General features: G+C 37.7%; 1 protein-coding gene across 3 annotated transcripts; it reads right to left on the bottom strand.

Moving 5' to 3' along the window:
• Positions 1–946: 946 nt before the first annotated feature.
• On the bottom strand, positions 947–22,349 carry TRA2B (transformer 2 beta homolog). 3 transcript variants are annotated; one of them, XM_015888050.3, is made up of 9 exons: positions 22,211–22,349; positions 13,040–13,173; positions 10,832–11,036; positions 8,796–8,984; positions 7,725–7,840; positions 6,105–6,188; positions 3,878–3,934; positions 2,731–2,804; positions 947–1,306 (listed from the first exon to the last, which is right to left on the bottom strand). In XM_015888050.3, the coding sequence occupies exons 1-9, from the start codon at positions 22,244–22,246 to the stop codon at positions 1,296–1,298; spliced, it is 906 nt and encodes a 301-aa protein (XP_015743536.1). In that variant the 5' UTR covers positions 22,247–22,349; the 3' UTR covers positions 947–1,295. The 3 variants fall into 3 exon arrangements, with proteins under 3 accessions (XP_015743536.1, XP_015743538.1, XP_087988801.1); XM_015888052.3 differs by having other exon boundaries at positions 10,874–11,036; XM_088132675.1 differs by lacking the exons at positions 947–1,306; positions 2,731–2,804; positions 3,878–3,934 and having other exon boundaries at positions 6,101–6,188.
• Positions 22,350–22,653: the final 304 nt, after the last annotated feature.

Below are 22,653 nucleotides of genomic sequence, written 5' to 3'. Positions count from 1 at the left end.
GTTATTAATGGAACCACACATTATTTTCTATTATGATCTTTTAACACTGTGCAGTTTTTGTTTATCCTACTTCAGTTGTCTCTTAACCTTAAAAATCAAGCCCTTATTCACACTATGCTTGAGAACAGAATTAACAGTCAGTACTGTATACCTCAATATTCCAAAAGGTTGCATAGAGATCAATGAATGTAGTAACTTTTAAACAGCAACTTAAAAAACTTAGGTGAGAAAGTAGCGTTCAGTGAAAACTGAAATTTGTACCAGGATCTTAAGCATATTGCTTTAAATTCTATACTTAAATAGGAACTCCCTAAATCAAGCTTTATACACCTTCTTCTGAGTTGTGAAAATTTAACATTCCCAGTCTAGCTCCTACATTCTCATACTGCCTTCACCCAAGTGGGGTATTTTATACTTAGCATACCTGTATATGCTTCACTGCTAAAAACAGTTCAAGATGGGTGAGAAGAGATAAATCCATTATTTTGCATAATGACAACTATTTAACTGACAGGACCCAGAAGTCCCACCTGAACTGGGAAAATTCCAGTACAGAGATTTATGAACGACATGATAGATTGTGGTAGTCCTATTAAAATAGTAAGCAGTGTGTGAATCATTCTTGTATGCTTTCTATAAAGATCTCAAAAGTTAATTTCTAACAGTTAACTCTTTCTTTCATTCTTGAACATTAATTCTTTGGTGCAAATAAAGTCCGCAAAATAGATAATGCATTATGCAAATTTTTAACGACTAAGCTTTCAAATTCAGGTAAGTGTTCAGTTCCATATTGTTAATTTCCTTTATAGGAATAACCACTTAAAATATGAACTCTCCATTCAGACCATGTTACAAGATTCAGAGCACAGCATTTGGAACATTATTCCAAATTTGTAAATAGCTTTTTTCCCTCTGACTGGCTAAGCAAAAGATACAAAATTCAAAGTAAGTAAAAAATGTTTATTATGCCACCATTTCAAAGCATATTACACAGGTTTTGATCTTCAAAATACCCTAGAAACTGAAAAAATTGAAGAATTTAGATAACAGAAATCCTTCTGCAAAGTTCAGACTAAACACATGCGGAAGACATACTCTTCTCAAAAACACAATTCTGAACAAAGCACCAACTACACAAATATGCAGAATGGTACAACACTTTAAAACTTCACCAAAATAGTCTCCATAAAAGGTGTAAAAGTCACCTAATTCACTAGGCACCATTCGACTGAACAAAAGTAACAAGTTTGCAATCACACTGCAGTGTTTGCAGATATAGTCTTCATTTTTTCACTTCAATAGCGACCTGCAATGGAGAAAGAAAGAAAGAAAGAATACTGAAGCTCTGCAATTCTGTCAAAAGATATTGTTAATTTAGAAAATATACCATTTGGACAAATAATACAGTATACAACTGGGCAACTGTTAGAGGCATTTTCTCTTTATGCATGGATTCAGATTTCCTCTTCTGTTTGCAAAATGTTATCTGCTAATAAAGGGGAAGTGGCAATTTTTGCCAATTTACCCATAAACGACTGTGCCATTTCTCACTATTTTGTAAATGTTTCAGTTATCTAGAGAATATTTGATGTGTGTGCAGAAATGACAACAATGCAAGCAATCTTAGAACCATGCTTGTATATTCAAAAGCAAAATGGGTTTATGCATTTTAACTTAGTCTTTGAATCCAATGACAGTTTTAATTTCTACTTGGATCCAAAGGGTCTCTTTAAAATGCTACTTCTTAATAAATTAATGACTAATTTCAAAATGAATCTACAAAACAGACTTTGTTGGTATCTTATTCCAATAAAATAGTCTATCTATTGAGGTAATATTTTAATTGAGAATATAAGTCTAAAAGGTTCAATAAGTCATCCAGGAACCTTGGAGGAACAAGAAACAACCAAAAGTACACATGCATATACACCAATGAGGCTTATAGTAAAGGAAGCACTAATGAATTTAATAGTCAAATAAATGTTTTCTCTCCAAAAGAACACTTCTGTGTCAAAGTGAAATCAACTTAGAGCAGGATATTCAGTCTGAAATCAGACAAAACCTTGGCAGTATTGTAATTTTTGTTCTTTTTTTTTTTAACAAACAAAATTGGGAATTAATTTTTTTATAACAGGAACAGGAAATAATTATACCCACTGAGGAATTCTACATTAACCACACTGTCTAATGAAGGACAAATACTGAGTTCTTTTTCCTATTATGTTCTGAGGATTTATTGTGGGAAGCATGGACTCCAACTAGTAAAGTAAATTTACTTCATTTGGATTCAACTGAAGTAATTCAGGGCTTTGATTAACTTAGCTAAACATTGTTTTGAGCAACTGAAAGGGAGATAATGAAATGAGCAGAGGATAACTGAGTTTTGTACCTCAGTATTCTAGAAATGCTTTGTAAAACATGTTAAGGTGACACCACTCATTAAAAGATTAAAGCAGTCTGGTCTAGAGGCTGTCCCCACTTGCCTACTATCTGATTTGGTATGCACATGAACATCCTTCTGATGGATGTAGCTCGGTTAACTCTTTGAGCAGAGGTTTAATTTGTTGCTCGTATTACTATTCTTTGCAAAGCATATCTTTCAAATGCCTTGCCCAGCTTTAGTTCAAGAAGTTTACTATAGGTTTTACAAACATTTACATACAGCTATGGTCCACATTAACTCCACTGGCTTATAATGGTAAATTGTATTCAACTGAACTTGTTACTTACGAGGTGAGTAGGATCGAGAACGGGAACGGGATCTATAGCCCCCTCGGCTATAATATGGAGACGGTGATCTTCTCCTGCACAAAAAATGTGACAGTGATGTTTTATTTTTTAAATACTGTGCATATGGATATACACACTAACTTGTTCTGCTACAAATATCCTTGGTAACTACACATATGAAGGACAGAACACAAAAACACTTGATCATGGGTGTTTCAGATCTACTAGTTCATTATTTTTAAAAGCCTGGTATTTCCAATGCTATTTTTACTTAATATTGTAAGGTAGACATCAAATCAGATAAGCCAAGGAAGAAACTTAGCCATAAAACTAGTTTTTAGCCCAAACTTTATTATTTTAGCCCAAATTTTATTGCTACTGCATTTGAATTAACATGCAGGTAGTCCCCAATTTAAGAACAAGTTCCATGCCAAAGGTCTGTCCTTAAGTCGAATTTGTATGTAAGTCAGAACTGTCAGGCCTAGCCCAAGGAACTCCAAGAGACAATGCAAATTCAATTCAGCTATGTTTATTAGCTACAACCTCTAGCAAGAATCTTCCCAGACTGAAACCCTAGTTCCCAAGCCAGCCAGCTACAACATTGTGAATTCCTCAGGGAGGTGCCAGTCTCATCCTCTTGTATCTCCCACGCTCCTCCGGCGAGCTAAGAAAATGTTTTTCTCCCTGAGCCTGGCCTTCATAATTCCATTCCATCACAGAACAGTATTATTGTATAATACTGTATAAGTAGTATGGTATAATTAACTCGAACCATTGTATCCTTAAGTAGCGTACTAATGAGCTATAACTAGAAACCTGGAAATGTTAAGGTTGCTCAGTATAATGCATCTTAATTTAAAATGTAGTGGCAGAATTGTGTTTTGAATCATGGAAATGCTCCAACTAAAATGACTACTTCAATATTGTAGCATCATACGTAACAATGTTATGCCACCATTTCTTAACACAGCTAGACCAAAAGTTTTATGTTTGGAAACCACAGATAAAAACAATCCTTCACCAGTATTTATCAACTCTATTGGCTTTGAGGATATCACTCCATATAGATTTTTACCACTGTCCAAAAAAGGCCCATTTCACAACTGCTTGCATATTTTAAAAATCATATTAAAATCCTCTAATTTACCTGTACATCTGATCTCTATCTTGGGCAGCTCGCCATCCTCCTCCGCCTCCACCTCCTCTGTGAAAGCATAAGGAGAACATTTTTAAAAAACTTTTGTTAAAATTGCAAAATACAAATAATTGATATAAAGGAATAATGTGGAAAAAAACAGCCTCAAAGTTGAAAAAAAAAACTTATTGCATAACAATATCAGCCAGTGATGCAGCAAGATGCTCTGAACAGAAAGTGTGTTGAGTTCTAAATCCTTTGTTTTGAACTCAACACAGATATTCTGATTTTAAATTAAATAGTAACTCATAACCCGATCCTCCATGAATCTGTCCGGTTTCCTTTTAAAACCCCTCGCCTTAGTATTTTTAGGGAAGAAAAACTTTGACCTATTCAATTTTCCTATGCCATGCCTGATTTTACAGGTAGTCCTCACTTAACCATGTGTTCAGCGACCATTCAAAGTTATGACAGTGCTGAATGAATGGTGGTTACAGCTGGTCCTCAAAGTTAGGACCACTGCAGCGCCCCCACGGTCACTTGATCAAAATTTGGGCACTTGGCAGCCAGTCCGCATTTATGACCGCAGTGTGTGCTTCAACTCCTCAAACTCCTCCCTCATCTCTGCCCTTTTGGCTGCCCTTTACTCCACTGCCACCTACCCCTGCCGTCCCCAGCTGACCGTCATCTTCTTCCTCCCACCGCTGACAAGGCAGCTGCTGGCCCGTTGTGGGAGGGCAGGAGAGGCATGAGGTCCCCACCTAACGATTGGAACTGGGACTGCCATTGCTAAGCGGTGCAGTCATGTGATGTTTCGCCTAACGACTGGTGTGCTTAGCAATGGAAATTCTAGTCTCAATTAGGGTTGTTAAATGAGGACTACCTGTAGGCACTTTGTGCCTCCTGAGCTGCCTTTTTTCTAAGCTAAGGAATCCTAAATGTTATAGCCAGCTTTTCACATAAAAATGAAGTCGGAGAACTCTATCATTTGGATATATTTAGAATTATAACCTATTTCTGAACACTTGTTAAACATATAACTGGAAAATTCAGCCAGAGTCTCAAGGAGCTGGTTTTTATCAAAATCTGTAATGGTATGTGAGAAAGACCTTGAGAGACAGGGTGAAGAGATGCTGCCTATGGAACTGTCAGATAAGAGAGGGTATAGCTCACAGCTGCATAATGGGTGGAGAAAGAAGCTCAGAAGGGACCTTCCCTAACTTCTCAGGCTGTAAAGGACATGATGGGAGATTTGTACTTTCAGACTTGCAAGATCAATGTCAACCTTCCCAGGTGAACCAGACAGGAAACCTGACCAGATGACCTAACTGTACTTTATTGTAAGGCTACATTAACAGTATCAAGGAGCAGTTCGTAGCCATGGCTAGGGGGCTCTTTGCAGATTCACCTTGTGTACCAGTTGCACCCATTTCTGGACCAGGAGGCCTTGCTCACAGTCACTCATGCCCCTGTCACTTCCCAGTTGGATTACTGAAACACTCTACATGGGGCTGTCCTTGAAAACAACCCGAAAGTTACAACTTGTCCAGAACGGGATGGCACATGTAGTGTTGGGTGTACCTCAGCATCCATTATAGACTGCCACTGCGTGAGCAGCACTAATCCCCAGTTTTTTTTCAGGTGCAATTCCAGGTGCTGGCTACCACCTTTAAAGTCCTACATGGCAGTGGGCCATGTTATTTGTGGGACCGCCTCTCCCTGAAGGTATCTGCCCATTCCACCAGGCTGAATATAGTGGACATGCTCTAGGTCCCTTCCCTTAAACATTGCCATCTACTGATACCTAGGAACTGTGCCCTTTCTGTAGTATCCACCACCCTGTGTAACATCCCTCTGAGATCTGGCAGGTCCCCCATCCTCTTATCATTCCAGAAGGCCATAAAGAGCTGGCTCTTCCCCCAAGTGCTGGGATAGGGTGAGGTTGGAGCCTGGAGATGGTTGTGTTGAATGCATTGGAAGAGAATGGCTAAGGTCTTTGTTTGTATTATTTTGTTTTTTACTGCTGTTGAGCCACTCAGAGTTGTGTTTTATAAGATAGGTGGCCATATAAGTTTTTGAAATAAATATATAACATTAATTACAATGCAGAACATTACATTTTAAAGAATATGCAATCTTATCAAGCAAATAATTATGCAGATTGGGTCAGTCTGTAAGTATTGTTAAAAAGAAAGGGAGGGAGGGAGAGGGATTGAGATAAACAGCCAGACAGGCTTACCTGTATGATCTACTATAATAGTCACGGTCATCATAGCCTCTATCATAACCTCTATCATAGTAATCTCTCCGGCGGGAACTACCACTAAATGGGAAGTATATATAATATAGTATTAGAAAGACAAATGGCTTATAGTTATATAACTATAGGAATGTAAATAGCATTATATTTGTTTCCCATTTTTTTAATCAAATAGTGCTTAAGATAACTAATAATTAAAAATGTAAGAACAAGACAAATAAAATACTTCAATAAAACCAGCAAAACATGTTAAACCAGTTACATCAAGTTTTGCATTAAAGCCACATCTTAACTGTTTATTTTCTTTTTCCTTCTTAGGCTGTTGCTTTTTCTTTAGATAAGAATCATTTTAAAACTTTTTCTGGGTCACACAATGCCATGAAGATACTCATGAAACAACGGCTATGATACATGCAGCATACTATTAATATGGCTTAAGAAACAAGCTGACTGATTCTTCCTACTCAATACTGTACTTGCAGAGTGATATGCCCTCAACCTTACATTTTAAAAACATGAGATTGTCAGTGAGAATCAAGTGAGGAAAGATACAATACTGCATCCAAAACAGAATGTTCTCTGTGTCCCATACCCACATTCGTAGAACACAGAAAGCTGCAATATAGCTCAATAGAAAACTAGGGCTGTATACATATCCAGGTTCAAAGAACAAAATGCAATTTGGAACATACATAGATATGCATGTAGCAGCTATCAGAAACATGAAGGTGTATCTTTTTCTAAGCTAACATGGCTACCAGTGTGCACTCCTGAAAAAAGACTCATTTATCTGATGGATGATCTGAATCATTTTCTCTTCAAATACAGATCTCTGTCAGACCCTATGATTGACTGGTCTGCTGTTGCATGTTGCCTGATTTGCCATGGATAGCTCCATCAACAGCTTGTTTATCATGCTGTAGAAACCAATACTTTTTCATTTTTGATTTGCTAAACCAATCCTTGATAGAACAGTTTGTTTTGTTAGTTGTATCCACTCGTAAATCAGCAGGTGTAAGCAGAACAACATACAGCAGCATTCTGCTTGTCAGTTGTTGAAACATATTACAGCTTGCCATGTTGTACGGACTCTATGAAAACAGGACAGCAAAAGAGAATGAGACATGTTTTGCAATAACATACCTTGCCTTTTACCAATTGATTCTTTCCTTCCTGCCTGTCATGTCACTAGTTTTTTAAGACTAAAAGCCTGGACAGAGGCAGTTATATTTGGAGCATCATATTATAGATAAGGACACAGTATCACTACTACAAATAACATTATCTAAAAAGGCTCAAATGTAAAGTATTTTAAATCTGAGGAGTGTGTGTGTGTGTACCCACAAGCATTCTCGTATTCTGAATGCCCATGATAATAGTTTCTAAAACACTTCTGCAAAAATGTGAAATAATTTATGTTTAATTTTATTTTTAAAAGGTTTAACTGATTTCCTAATTCTAGAAGTTGTATAACAAATTTGAATTTTATTATTTGGAACAGAATGCTGTGTTCTATATTCAAAATTGCCTATACATAACATTAAATACAGAATTATTTGTTGGAAACTCTGACCTAATGAATTAGATATAAAAACTTACTAAGTAGGTCTCCCCATGTAAATTCCAGGAGTAGGTGTGTGGGGCCTTTTTGTTATTGAGAAATCAACTCTGATTCTTCTCCCATCAAGCTCCATTCCATTGGCTCTTTCTTTTGCCTATATGAGTATTAAAATACATTGCAGAATAAAGTAACTTAATCACAACTAGATATAAATTTACTAGTTGGAGTGGACAGCCAATCAAAATGGCCTTAAAATGCTGTAATGCTGCCCATACTATCTGCTTGAAAAATAACCTGCCAAAACTTATTGTTGTGGGATACAATTTAATGTGAATTTATTCATTGTAGCACCAGGGACGTGGAAGAACTAATACTGGATTATAGGTCTTATTTTCATAAAAGTTGCTATTTATCAGTCATGCGGGGGCGGGGGCTAACCTTGTGCTGAAGGTAAGAATGATACATTTTGTAACACACAAAAACTATTTGTGGCACAGCTGAAAAAAAAACAGAACTGAATCAAGTAGGGTTCACATCCCTACGATTGCTATTAAATTCTTGGGATTACTTGGACCAATCATCCCCTCTCAAGTTAACTTATTTCACAGAGACGGGAAAAGAGAATTATGTATAGTAGCTCTTTGGAAGAATCCAGAATATGCCATAATAAAGATAACACTATTCTTAATATGGTGTAGCAATTCAAATACCAGATCAGGGACAATTAAATTTGTATTCAAATTACCTCAGTCATAAAATTCACTGGACAACTGCACTACTATCTCATAGCCTAACACACTTTACAGCTTGTAAAGGTAAAATGAGGGAGAGAAACAGATATAGGGCCTTTAATTCCACAGAGGAAGAACAGAACACAAATGGTATATGTGTATAAAAAATAAAATCTTGACGATGCTTGTAGCATACAAACATCAGTTACACATTCTCTTTTAATAATATAGGAAGCTATTAGCATGAATCTATATTCAGGAAATATATTATTTACTAATACTTCCTTTTTTATTCTGGAAAATATCTGTTTATACAACTTTAATTGGCATGATGTTTTTGCTAGTATAATATAATTCAGTATAGACACAATCACTTACCTCCTTAGCATCATCAACACTTTCAAAATACACAAAAGCAAATCCTCTAGAACGCCGAGATTGTTGGTCATATACAATAGAAACATCAGCAATTGGACCATATTTGGAGAATACTTCTCTCAGATCCCTTTCTGTTGTATATAGGCTTAATCCAAATACTCCAAGACAACAATTTGGGTCTGGATTTGCCTGCATAAAAAGAAAAAAAAAAGAGAGAGAAATTCTCATAAGAGCTCAAAAGTGTTCTATAAAAGTAACAAAATACTTTGGGATACAATACAGCAATATTATTTCCTATTTGATATTAATAATCTGCCTTTTTCTAGATTAAAAAACACAAGCAGAAATCAGAATGGTGTCCAAATCTCCATTAGAGTTTTCTATTATAGACTATGTGCTCCAAGACTCATCAATATACAAACTGAGCTCAGAATACACTAACAAATACTGATACTTACTGGAAGCTGTGATCTTTCATGCTTAATATGTCTTTCACTTTTATATTACTTACTACTGGATGTCTCCTTTAGTGTTTTGACATGACAAACTTATTTTTTTTTTAATAGATAAATACATCTGTTCACACATGAGATCTCTTCACCCAAGGGAGATTTAGATAAGTGTTTTTTAATCAAAAGGGATGTAATACAGAAATATTTCTGCACTGAAGAACAAAACAGCAAGACATGGCTCTTTACAGAGCAAGGATTCTTAATTAGGGGGCCAAGGACACCTTGGGAGTGTGGTTAAATTTCAGGGGGTCCATGGACTCGTATAGGAAAAAAAATGCAATTTTATTTTTAATAACCTCTAGCTGAAATGTACTTTATCTTACCAATTTAATCAATAAAGCGCATATATTATATATTTTAAATAATTATGATAACTGTATTTGAGCACAGGTAGTCCTTGTTTAGTGACCTTTGCAGTTATGTATGACCATTCCTCACATTTACAACCTTTGCAGGTCTATAAAGCAAAGGAAAGCTGAAGTAAGATCAAAAGTGCAGTCATGGCTTCACTTAGTGACTGCTTCGCTTAATGACCAAATTGCAGGTCCTAATTGTGGTTGCTAAATGAGGATTGTCTGTTTAAATGGTTTCCCCTACATGGATAATCCTTGTTTAGCAACTGCCTTGTTTACTGACCATTCGCAGTTACGACGGTGATGAAAAGTAACTTTACGACCAATCCTCACATTTATGACCTTCACAGGTCTGTAGAGCAAAAGAAAGCTGAAGTAAGATCATAAGCACAGTTGTGGTTTCACTTAGGAACCACTTTGCTTAACAACCAAGTTTCTGGTCCCAATTGTGGTCACTAAATGAGGACTACTGATAATACAATGTATAGCTATGTATCTTATTTTATGCATTTAAAATTGTTTTCTTAGAAAGGCTCCATAGATTTCACCAGATTCTAAAACGGGTCCTTCACACAAAAAGCTTAATAACCCCTGGATTAGAGGATTCATTTTGTATAATAGCTTTCTTACTATACTTCTCCTACTGAAATTGTTCATATCTTCTGATTAGCCATTGGAGAAAGTATAACTTGACAGATCATTAAAAACTGCATTTTACTGGTCTTCTCACAAGCACTGGTTTGTTTATACAAGACATTTTTGTAGCACTTCAAACTAGATAGTGAAGTGAATGTATGTTTTTTTCTGCAGTGAATCATTAATATCACTCCAGCTATTATATCATAACTACAATCAACTGCTTTTCATTTTAAAATATATTAAACTATACATAATCTATATGAAAGAACCATGTGACTTGACTAATTAGGAATCAAAAACCTCTGAGCAAAAATTAGCTTAAAAGACTTTAAAACAATCTGAAAGATATAAGTTATATAAGACATAATAACACAAACCGTTAATATACAATATCTATTTTAAATAAAATTTACTAAATATATTTAGCATCAATGCAACATTAACAATCATATTAGCATTATTTACAATACAATTATAACTTTACAAGATTTCTGGGTAATTTGAAAACTTTAGAACCTCCAAAGACACACACAGCTGAATTATCTCTGGTCAACTGCTGCCATCCCAGCCTTACTCTGTTGCCAACATGACGCCGACGAGTAGACATAGGAGAATGGCTGTGACTGTGTCGGCGACGATAGTCGCGGCTATAAGATCTGCTTCTTGATCTTCTGTGGGATCGAGAACGTGAACGTGATCTTGTATAATGTCTGCGAGAACTTCTCCTTGATCTGGATCTATAAAGCATGAAAATTATGAATGTCATAGTGAGCTATAAACACACATCTCACATCTTATTAATAATGGACCTATAAAAATTGCTACTATATTTAGAACTAAATTGTACAACCTCTATCTGTATGCAATGCCCCTACCAAAGGGTAGAGATTGCAAGCATCCCCCTGGAATTGGTGGAACCAAAATTTTCAGTTCATTCAGGAGGAATACTTTTTGTAATTAAAAGACCAAAAAGTTGAGCTTATAATATTTCTAGCTACATAACCCTGTGGCCTCTGGGAGGGACTCCCAAAAGGGGATGGAAGCAAAAAGCTAATAGCTACAATAAAACCAGTAGAGGTTACACGGGCTAATTCTGAAACTGAAATTTTACATCATACCTGAAGGTTAATAAGGAAGAAACCAACCAATGCACAAAATGTACAAAACCAACAATTCAAATGTTCCAAGTTCACAATGAAAAACCCAGTGTTTAAATTTCTATTGCCTCCTATAGTGAAGCACTCAATTTATTTCAAGTTTTGTTCCACTGCAACATAGGACACCTGTTTGGTCCAGGCTCAGGATATTTTTCTCATTCTGTGCACACCCTTAGAAACATGTCTCTCATGAACATTGCAACAAAGATGGTGGTCCTGTGTTGCCTTCAACCATACTTCTTATGGAATGGAAATCTGGAGCATGGCCTCTCCTGAAGACTTCAGCAGGAAAAGGATATATCAGTTAAATATTTAAATTAATATATATGTATTTCTGGTGCAGCAAATCCAAGTGAGGCATCAGGAATTTCAAAGCAAAAATATATGAATATAGATTCTTTTACCCCTCTCCTTGACATTTTATTTTACCGTTGATATGACATACCGTTGATGTTCATAGACAATTCTGGAACCCACTTCTCTGAGTGAAGGAATATACAGAATACTGTTTTTTTACATATATGTTACCAGATATTCTTTAAATCTAGAAGTACTGGCATTCATGGTAGTCCTTGAGTTATGACTGCAATTGGGACTGGGACTGCCATTGCTATGTAATGTGATCTTGTGCTTTACAACTGCATCGCTTAGTGATGGCAATACAGGCAGTCCTGGTTGTCATTGTAACCCAAGACATGTGGGTCAGAAAGTGGAGGAAATCTTAGGTAAGGAGCATGGGGGTACTGCAGTTAGGTGGGGGAGGCCCAGCGCAGGCTGCATTTGAGTTGGGGGAGGGGAGGTGCTAAGGCGCGTACAAGTGCAGGGAAAGAGGGTGTGGGGTATGTGCGAGTGCAGGGGGGAAGAAGAGAGCGGTGCAAGCGAAGAAAGGCCAGGGGGGGGGACGACACTTATCCGGGCAACTTGTGACCTTCCCTGGTTTCCACATTGACTTTGCTTGTGGGAAGCTGGCAGAGAAGGTCACAAATGGCGATCACATGACCATGGGATGCTGTAACTGGCCGTGTGAGCTGGTTGCTAAGTACCCGAATTTTGTTCATGTGCCTGCGTGGGCACTGCAATAGCCAGAACTTCAAGGGCCGGTCGTAAGTCCCTTTGTTCAGTGCTGTTGTAACTGAATGGTCACTGAATGAATGGTTATAATTCAAGGACTACCTGTAATGAACTCTGGAATCCAGATATTTTTTATTTGCCTAGCTAGATTTTAATGACATATTGACTCAATCAATGCCAGACAAGCCATCTTAAGCTTATGTACAGTACAGTAATTAAACAAACTCACCAGGGACACATATAGTAATTGAGCAAGTTTAAATGACAATTGAGAATTGATGACTGGAGGACCATCTGAAAATTTGAGGACTAAATTCCAGGATTACTGGGAAGTTAAAAACAAGCTAACAAACATACATCTCAGAAGGAAATAATTGCAAATCATTCATGTAGCACTGCCAAGAAAACTACATGGATACAGTCACTAAGCTCAACTCAAGACCATTTAGATAGCCAATTAACATTTGAGATAAAACTTAAGTTCAACAAAAATATGATTTATATAAGCTTACCGAGATTCAGATCTTGATCTAGACTTTGACCTAGATCGCCTTGAGCCCTCCTTGGATCTAGATCTAGCAGGCGAGTGCCTTGGAGACTTGCCAGAACCATGAGCACTTCCACTTCTGGAAGCAGAACGGGACTCCTGCATATAGAAAATATATAATTTAGCTTGAGTTCAATGTCTTTAGTATTTTAGTCTAAACAAGTTCTGGTGAAAAATAAAGTTCTATGTCTCCATTATGTGTCCGGGCAGTTGCCACTAGAACTGCCTAGATTTAGGATTTTTTTTGCCTGTTAAGCACTTTTTTTTTTTTAAAAAAACCCTGCATGTTTTTTTCTATTAAACAAATAATGCATGCATGCATGTTTATCAAAATATACAGGGACACATAAACAGACTAGTAATTACTTAGCGTAGTGCTTTCAGATTCCAGATTACTTCTTATCTTAACTTCATTTTTATTTCTTTTCTTCATTCTTCCGTTTCAAATTCTGACTTCTTTCATCTTCCCCACTTCACACAAATTGCTCAATATTCTATAAGTGGGACTTCTGGTCTGATAATTAGCATGCATTCACTTTCTTTTTTTTTCAAATTTCAGCTTCACTTATTCCTGAGCTTCAAATAATTCTCATTTATAAAACTTGTCAAATGGCGACTTCCGCATTTTCCTTCTTCAACATTAACCTTAATAAAAAAAGAACAGGATGAAGAATATTTAAAACTCCAGGATAGATATCTAGTGTCAAAACTGAAACTAGAAAAAATGCTATGTGTTTGCACGGTTTTAATTAGTATGCAGTTTTGTTCTAATACTGTGATGTCAAATTTATGACCGTGTTTTTTAAAAAAATGTCAATTCAATCGAAAATGATTGACCAGCTACAAATTTGCTTGTTAGGCCTACTTTAAATATCCAAATAGCTGAGGGCTTAACAAACTGATGACTTTTTCATATTTAACATTTAGAAGTTACTAATGTATTTCAAAATCACGTATCTATATAACTCCACTCAACTGTGCTTTCTTTTATATAGAGAGTTAAGAGAGTATACGGATAAACTTAAGAATCTTATTTCTCAATAGCACGTGCCCTAATTTCCTCAGCAATTATGGAGAATTCTATCATGTCATAATGTAGGAGAATTGTCTTAGTCTATGGTAGGGGAAAAAAAATGAGGAGGAGCCTGGCAGCACATTTTTGACTAAAAAAATTCATTGAAAGGCATATAGTTGTGTGAGCTTTTGTGAGATGCAGGTGATGAAGTGGGTTGTGGCTCATAAAAGCTTATTATAAAAGCCTTTTAATAAAATTTGTTAGTCAGGAAAGGTGCTGCCAGACTTCTTCTGATATGATGTCACAATGAAACTTTTATCCTAAGATTTTAATTAATCATGACAACAGAAAATACATTTGTCTTTAACAGCATATTTTCCATGCTCATAGATTCATATTTTTAAGTCTGGGAGCTTTTATGTTAAATAATTAAAACCAATTATCTTAGAACAACTGCATTTTAATTCTCCTTTTTACAAATAACATCTATCTTGATCCTAAAATACTTGCACTAATGATACAAAAATATTGTAACACAACTGTTGCTGTACCATAGACAAAATACAAACGTAATATCACAGGAAGTCTTAGAGAATTCAATTAGCACACCATCATGTTATAAAATTGTGTGCCCCTCTCATATAACATTTCAGTTTTACCACCCATTTAGCACTGATATTGGCTAAAACTATAACCTATTAATAATAAAGGCAAGTCCATAGATAAACACACTTTCTCACCTGAACTTCTTGGCACATCTCTCTCCTCATTACCCCACACATGAAAACAGAAAAATGCCCAACTCACAAACTTTGGTACATAATACTTATTTGAAAAATAAATGTGACATGGCAAATTACTCACATTAAAGGTGGAGAAATATGATTTCAAAAGCAGGGAGTGTCTATTTACAATATTTGCATAGTTTTTCATTAAAAAAAAAAAACCTCCTGAAAAGTGACTTACAAATCTCAAAGCAGTTTTTATCTTTTAAAAAATGTATGATATGGATCTGGATCAAACTATAAATCAAGTTTGATATTTCATATATTTTCTAAACAATGGTGCAAGTTTTTGTAGCATACTGTATTTACAACTACAGCAAGTATGATTTATACAATTTCATTTTTATAACAAGGCCATACATCTTTTTCATAATTTTGGAATCTTGTTTTACCTAAAGAACAAATGACTGCAAAATAATTCCTAGATAGTGTATATTATATCCAGCAGTCATGACAGATTGAGAATCCAGCAATGGGAATACAGCACACAAAAATGGCCCATTACTGACAACTTAAAACTAAAATTGGAAAACTGAGCTAAATAGAACGGTTTATTTCCAAAGAATAAAAATAGAAAATATGGTAATTTAATATACATATTAGAGAATGACTGAACCACCATTTTTGGACAGAGTATACTATTACTTTTCACACACAGACTTACATTCCAGTAACTAGTAGCCCTAGCTTCCCCCAAAATATGGAGCACTTAATGTTTTGTACAGTAGTGTCATATAAGCTGCATGAACCAAAATCATGGACAGAGTTTATATTTAGCTGCAGGCAACTACATAATTGCAGATGTTACAATTAAGGTTGTTTTAAGAAAACATATTAATTAGATACTAGGTTCACATTGGCACTTAGATAACCAGCTATATATCTCCACCCTGAACTAAGTGGGAGATGCAACAGAAGTCCTAAACTAGGGTCTGGAGGCTCAGACTTAACACAAAGAAGACAGAGTAGCTTTAATTCAGCATATGGATACTATGGCCAGAAAGGCCTTTTTCAGCTCTGGCTGGTACACCCAGTTGTGGCCATTCCTCAAACAGGAGGCACTGAGTATAGTCATTTGTGATATTGATACCTCTTGACTGGATTACTATAATTTGTTGTATATGGGGTTGCCCTTGAAGACTACCTGGAAATTTCAGCTGGTGCAGAATGCAACCGCCCATGAGATAATGGGCCAGACACTCTACTGTCAAATTACATCAATATTAGGGGAGTTGCATTGGCTACTAGTTGTTTCCAAGGTATTATTTATCTTCTATGAAGCCCTAAATGGCTTATGGCCTAGAAATTTTAAAGACAATCTAGTCTGGATAGAATCTGCTCACCCAATGTATATTTTATTTATTTATTTAATTTGTCCCCGCCCATCTCCCCACAATGGGGGACTCTGGGCGGCTTACAACACACTAAAAAACACAAATACCATTAAAAGTTATAAAACCAAACATTAGAAAAATAAACAACTAAAAAATCCAAGAGGCCACTGGGGGCACAGCATACCACTAAGGGGCCAGCCAACCCCACTTCTGATATCCTCCCTCCCTGCCCCAGGCCAGATGGCAGAGCCAGGTCTTCAAGTCCCTCCGAAAGGCCTGGAGTGAGGGGGCCTGTCTCACCTCCGGGGGCAAGATGTTCCAAAGGGCGGGGGCCACAGCAGAGAAGGCCCGCCTTCTGGACCCCACTAATCAAAGTTCTTTTACCGCGGGGATCCGAAGCATGCCCTCTCTGTGAGATCGGGTGGGACGGGTAGAGATCGTGGGGGCGAGGTGGTCCTTCAGGTAGCCTGGCCCCATGCCATGTAGGGCTTTAAAGGTGATAACCAACACCTTGAATTGGACCCGGAAGCAAACTGGTACCCAATGCAGCTCACGGAGCAGAGGTGTTATATGGGTCCTTCTTCGGGCCCCAAAAATTGCTCGTGCGGCCACATTCTGGACCAGCTGAAGCTTCTGGATATTCTTCAAGGGTAGCCCCATGTAGAGTGCATTGCAGTAGTCTATCTGGGAGATAATGAGGGGATGAGTGACTGTCCGCAAGGCATCCCGATCCAGGAAAGGGCGTAACTGGTGCACAACCTGAAGCTGTGCAAAAGCCCTCCTGGCCACGGCTGCCACCTGCTCTTTGAGTAGGAGCCGTGAGTCCAGGAGGATCCCCAAATTACACACTGGGTCTGTCTGGGGCAGTGCTACCCCATCCAGAACCAAGGATGACAACGTCCCGGATACAGAGGAGCCATTAACCCACAGCCACTCCATCTTGCCAGGGTTCAGCCGGAGCCTGTTGTTCCCCATCCAGACCCTCACAGCTTCCAGGCACCGCGAGAGGGCGGAAACGGCATCACTTACCTCACCAGGGATGGAGATGTATAGTTGAGTATCAGCAGCATACTGATGATACCTCATCCCATGGTGATGGATGATCTCACCCAGCGGCTTCATATAGATGTTGAAAAGGAGTGGAGAGAGAACCGAACCCTGCGGCACCCCACAAAGGAGGGGCTGAGGATGGGACCTCTCGCTCCCTATCACCACCGATTGGGATCGGCCCTGGAGAAAGGAGGTGAACCAGCACAGAACTGTGCCGCCCACCCCCATATCCCTGAGCCGTCCAAATAGGACACCGTGGTCGACGGTATTGAATGCCGCTGAGAGATCAAGGAGAGCAAGGATGGTCGCACTACCACCATCCCGCTCCTGCCAGAGATCATCCATAAGTGCGACCAATGCCGTTTCCGTTCCATAGCTGGGCCTGAAACCTGACCTCACACTCTTTGTGAGTGCTCCCCTCCATTAGAACAGCTTATCACTAGATATGAAAGTGGTCCCCTCCCTCACAATCTTCCAGAAGCTTGTTAAAATTTGGTTATTCTGGAAGGGCTTTAGTAAAATGTTGTCCAAATAAGATGGGATGCCATGAATTCTACAGCTGCTTGAGGTTATTGTACAGTAATTAACTGTTTTACTTTTATTGTATTAACTTTTTATTATGTACACTGTTGATTTCACACCATTACTGAAGCATATAAACATTTCATAAAACAATAAAAATAAGATGTAATTGTATTGATTAAAATGGTTTTAAGATTTCAGCACATGGAATATAGTTCAATACATGGAAGCAACCTGACACCCTCCAAATATTCTGGACTACAACTTCCATAACATAACTTTAGTCATATTGAGACATCATGGGAACTGGAGACAAAACATCTGCTGGGCAGCAGGTTGCTTACATAAGTACAAATAAAATGTCAGGTTCACATGTGTCTCCTATATGGATGGAAGAATGGCATTATATTCCAATCAAGAAGCCTAGCTTTTAAAAATGCTAGTTGGTCATTAAACAAGCTACTTTCAAAGCATGAATTTGGAATCTTAAACAGAAACCCTGGTTGGTTTCCATAAGTTATTAAAAGTGAAAAGCTTTGCTCACAGTCATCCATATAGCATTTCTTAGTGCTAGAAGACAGGGAGAGATAATGTGTTCACTGGAACCAATAAACCTGTAACACCTCTCTTGTCACCTTCTAGGCTTCATACCTATTATTTTTGGTCCCTTGTTTCTACACATGGCTAATGTAGCAGACATTTTGTAAAAAGGCAAGTCCCCAACAGAAGCAGTTTTGTGACAGCATTCACAGTGCACTCTCAGAAGTGTAAAAATGTTCACTGATCAAAAAGATTACTGCTTGTGCTACATGAGAGCCAACCAAGGCATTCCAACATAAAAAATAATCTACTTTTAAAAATGCATTCCCTCTTTTGTTTTGGCAGCAAAAACTTTCCAGAAACCAGTAGAACATGTTTCTCTAGAGTCTTAATGATGTTCAAGATACTTCATGCAGATTCATTATCATCTTCCACCAAAATGATTCCCAGAGTCAAAACAGTACCATGAAATAAAATATGAAAGATAAAACTGTACAAATATTACATTTTCCCCCCAAAAATATGTATATATAGCATTAACTCATCAAGCTCTTCCATGAAAATCCACATGCAAAATGGCTAGCACTGTGTAAAATTAGTGCTCAAAAGTTTTATGAAAAATACCATGAGGTTGCTATGGTAAGAAACCCCAACTAGTTCATGGTATAACCATTACTGCAAAGTATAGCATTTCCTCCTTTTCTTTTCTTTTTTGCCTGAAAGTAATATCAATACGTACTATCCCCTATTTTAATGATTTAGGGAATAGAATGGTCCATGAGAAGCCCTAATTTTTCAGTCAGTCGACATATCTTTAAAAGTTAATTCCAGCAACAAGCAAGGATTATTCTGCAGAAAAGTATTAAACATGTTAAAAATATTGTCATCAAGAAAAATTCTTAAAAAGATGAATTTTTAGCAGTAAGGAGTTCCAGCAAATGTAAGTCCAGGTTCCAATTCTTGGACAATACAGGACAACTGTCTTTCTACAGTTTTTAAGGGATATGTTTATCCAAAATTAAAACTGTTGGAGCCACAAGTAAAAATGTTGACTTCTATTACAGGTTTGCACTTTCCTCACTTTATTAAATCTGGGAAGAGACCAGTATTTTCTTATTATAGGGTAGTTTCTTCCTACATTAGGAAACTCCCAAACACAGAGAGATAAGTTGTACAACTTTGTTTTAAAATTCAGAAACTATTAACACTTCAACATTTTAGTCTGCAATCTCAACAAGTGTTAAGCTAAACATTTAAAAATATTTTGAGGATAAGCTTTCTCAAAGACTCAGTGACAAGTTTATAGACTTTTAAGTTTTGATTTCCATAAAAAGAACACGTGAACCTCTCACTCACCTGTCCTCACAGATCTGGCAGATCCCTTTCAGTTTAACTATCACACAGGGTTCATTCCTTCATACTATCTTCATCTATCCAGGTTCTATGCTTTCATCTCTGCATTACTTCTTCCCCCAACATTTATCTAGGCCCTTGCCATAATAAACTTTACCTTGAAGTAATTGCACCCACAGCTGACAGCATGTTCAGCATTTTTCTCCAGGAGGTCAAATCCTCACACTATGCATTTCTCCCCCTTATCTCCATTTACTGTCATCTAGAGTGTTTATCATGCACTGTTATTCTCTGGAGTATTTTTGTAGACCCATTTTGAGTATGTTGGCAAAGATATATGCTGTCATGCTTTCCAGCTATGTTGAATGTTTTTTTGTTTAAAAGCCAGAATGATTTTTCTATGAAGCAACTCCAGACAATTAGAAACACTTTTCCAAAAGGCAGCCTTCACACAACTATGTAACTAAGTTAAAAAAAAAATCCACAGAATTCAGTGGGGAATTATCTTTGGAGGCTGTCCTAACAGTATAAAATATATTTCAATCATGTCAGCCTAACAAAGGCATAATTTGTGGGCTGAAATTCAATTAATTTGCAAACCTAAGAAATTAACTTAATGAAAAAATGAACATATTTTTCTTAGGAACAGCAAACTTCTCTTTATTTCACTGCATATTATTAATTAACATGTGACATCACCTGGCTGACTCTACAGTATATAGGCTTAGAAGAGTTAGGTCTGACTGGAAGATCACCAAGTAGTACTAGTCTGGGAAGCTGAAAAATCTCAGAGCAAAATAATGGCAAAAGACTTCTGCACTGTTGCCAAGAAAGCTATATGGATATGTCCATTTAAGTCAAGCTTGGGTTGAGGGTGCCTTTATCTACTTTCAACATATTAACTTCCCAGGAAGAGAATTAGTTTTTAAAAAGCAGTAATTTTTTGCCTCTATCTACAACTTAGTCTAGAACAGCGATACCAATGCAAACTTAAAACTGTACTGCTAAAAGAAAACCATGCCTATTAGGAAATGGTACTGCAGCCAATTTTATACAGTAAAGGTGGCACTCATTTATAGCTGACCATTTATTATAGTAAGTGCTACATTATACTGCACTACTGAATAGCAACGGTCATATATTTAATATTTAGGATTCACTACTACAAAATACAGTAATAGCCATAAATACATTTAGCTTTAAAGGTAATTAACAATGATGGTTATATAAACATGATTTTCTTTGCCATTTCCCCCCATTCCTCTGAGCTCAGTTGAGTACTCAGTACACAAAACTTAAATGAAAAGGTGAAAGGAACTGAGTGCCATTTTCTTGCTTCGTTTCTCTTTCTGGATCAGCAATCCAGTTCAATTAAAAATATACCATGGCTGGATTTTGAGAATCCTTAAACCTGCACCTCAATAGCTTAGGTGACTTACAATGTATTTTCCAAAATTCCAGACTATGTCTTCATCTTTTGCACAAAACCTATTTTTTTGTAATGTACCTTTCATTTGTTAGCAAAGTTGCAAAATTACTTTAAACAACTGTGCCTCCTCCTTCCATAATGCTGAATTAACAAAATCTGCAAAGCAGCAACCTGACACATTAAATACTGTACTGCACACTTGATGTGCAGCATGCATGTCCTTATTTTTTTCTGCTTTGTGTCAAATTCAGCTATATTATTAAACCCATGCTTATACTGATTAGCAGATACACCAATATTCCACTGACGTTTGAGAAGTCAATACAGTCTGAAATGTAAATTTCAGCATTTTGAATTATCAACTACTTCAGCGAAGCCTCACTTTGCCTTTCTATTCCACAAACACCGATAGGATATATTAACGTTTATATTGAAAGAACGCAAAGTGAGCATTATTTTTCAATGTGTTTTTTTAAGGAAATGCTTTGTGTGCTACCATATAGCTATGCTGTGTTTGGTAACTTAACAATGCTTCTCTGTTAAGTCAAATTATACAACAGTTCGCTGTGCACGTGCGCGAGAGCAGAAATCTGGAGCGAAGCTGAGACCCCGTCTATTAATACGAAATAACGAAAAGAAGGAAATCTCTATCAGAGCGGCCTGGATGCAAACACCGGGGATAACGCCTGCCATTTGCAAACGAATCAGATCCGTAGCACTCCAGCGGGGAAAGGCTGCCAACCTTTCGCGGCCATTTTGTCCCCGCGGCGGCGCGTTCCTGCGGGTCACCAGCCCAAGATGGCGCCGGGAGACGGGCTCACCATAGAGCTTTAAGTCAGAGCGCGCCCTCTCTACAGGAAACGGTGGGCCATTTTCTCGCGCCAAATCAACACGACACAGGCTAAGACGGGAGGGGACGCTAGGCCGGAGCAACAGCCGTTTCCCCTTTCAACGTCTTCCCCTCCTAGTTCCACGCCAATCCCAGAGGAAAGGGAAGGAAAGTTAAGGTGCTTTTTTCTTTAAAAGCAAAAAAAAAAGGCCGAAAATGCGTGTTTTCTCTTTAACCAAACAGGCTGCTTAAGCCGCGCTCGCAAGCACTGCATATTACCCGCTCGCCGTAGTTCTGCTCCCCGCTGTCGCTCATTCTCCCGCTTCGGAGCCCTGGACGCCGACCGCGGTTTCTAACGCCAAACCGTCTCTTCACTAGCCTTCTCCGCAGAGGAAGTGACGAAGTTCCCAAAGCCCCGCCCTTAAGCTCGAGCGCCCACTGCCTCGCTCCTTCTTCCTTTTTCTACGCTCGCGCTCTTCGCTTCCTTTCGGTGGGGACTTGTACTCGTCTTCATGCTGTGAATCTGTTTCGTGCGGGGATTATTTTTAAAACGAATTTATATACCAATCATTTATCGTTATATTCGGGTTAGAAATAGCTCCTTGTGCAGCCCATCGGAATACTTTGGTATTAAACGTGAGAATGACCTTTTGTGGCAGGTAATCCTTCCAGTTGTGCAAAAGGTTGGAGAAAGGACGGACAACGAAGACCGCAGCCCCAGA

This window comes from Python bivittatus, unplaced genomic scaffold (assembly GCF_059951505.1).
Source record: "Python bivittatus isolate LINGU-HERP-01145 unplaced genomic scaffold, Pbiv_v1 ctg000980_np1212, whole genome shotgun sequence".
Taxonomy (NCBI): domain Eukaryota; kingdom Metazoa; phylum Chordata; class Lepidosauria; order Squamata; family Pythonidae; genus Python; species Python bivittatus.
This window is presented reverse-complemented; position numbering and strand designations above follow the sequence as displayed.

What these genes read in the sequence shown, in the direction of transcription:
- TRA2B (XM_015888050.3), bottom strand. Translation starts at nt 22,246, where the DNA reads ATGAGCGACAGCGGGGAGCAGAACTACGGCGAGCGG. An exon ending in AGATCAAGATCTGAATCTCG is followed by an intron (nt 11,037 to 13,039) that starts GTAAGCTTATAT and finishes CATGCTTTATAG; the next exon opens with ATCCAGATCAAGGAGAAGTT. An exon ending in GATAGAGATCAGATGTACAG is followed by an intron (nt 2,805 to 3,877) that starts GTAAATTAGAGG and finishes TTTTTTGTGCAG; the next exon opens with GAGAAGATCACCGTCTCCAT.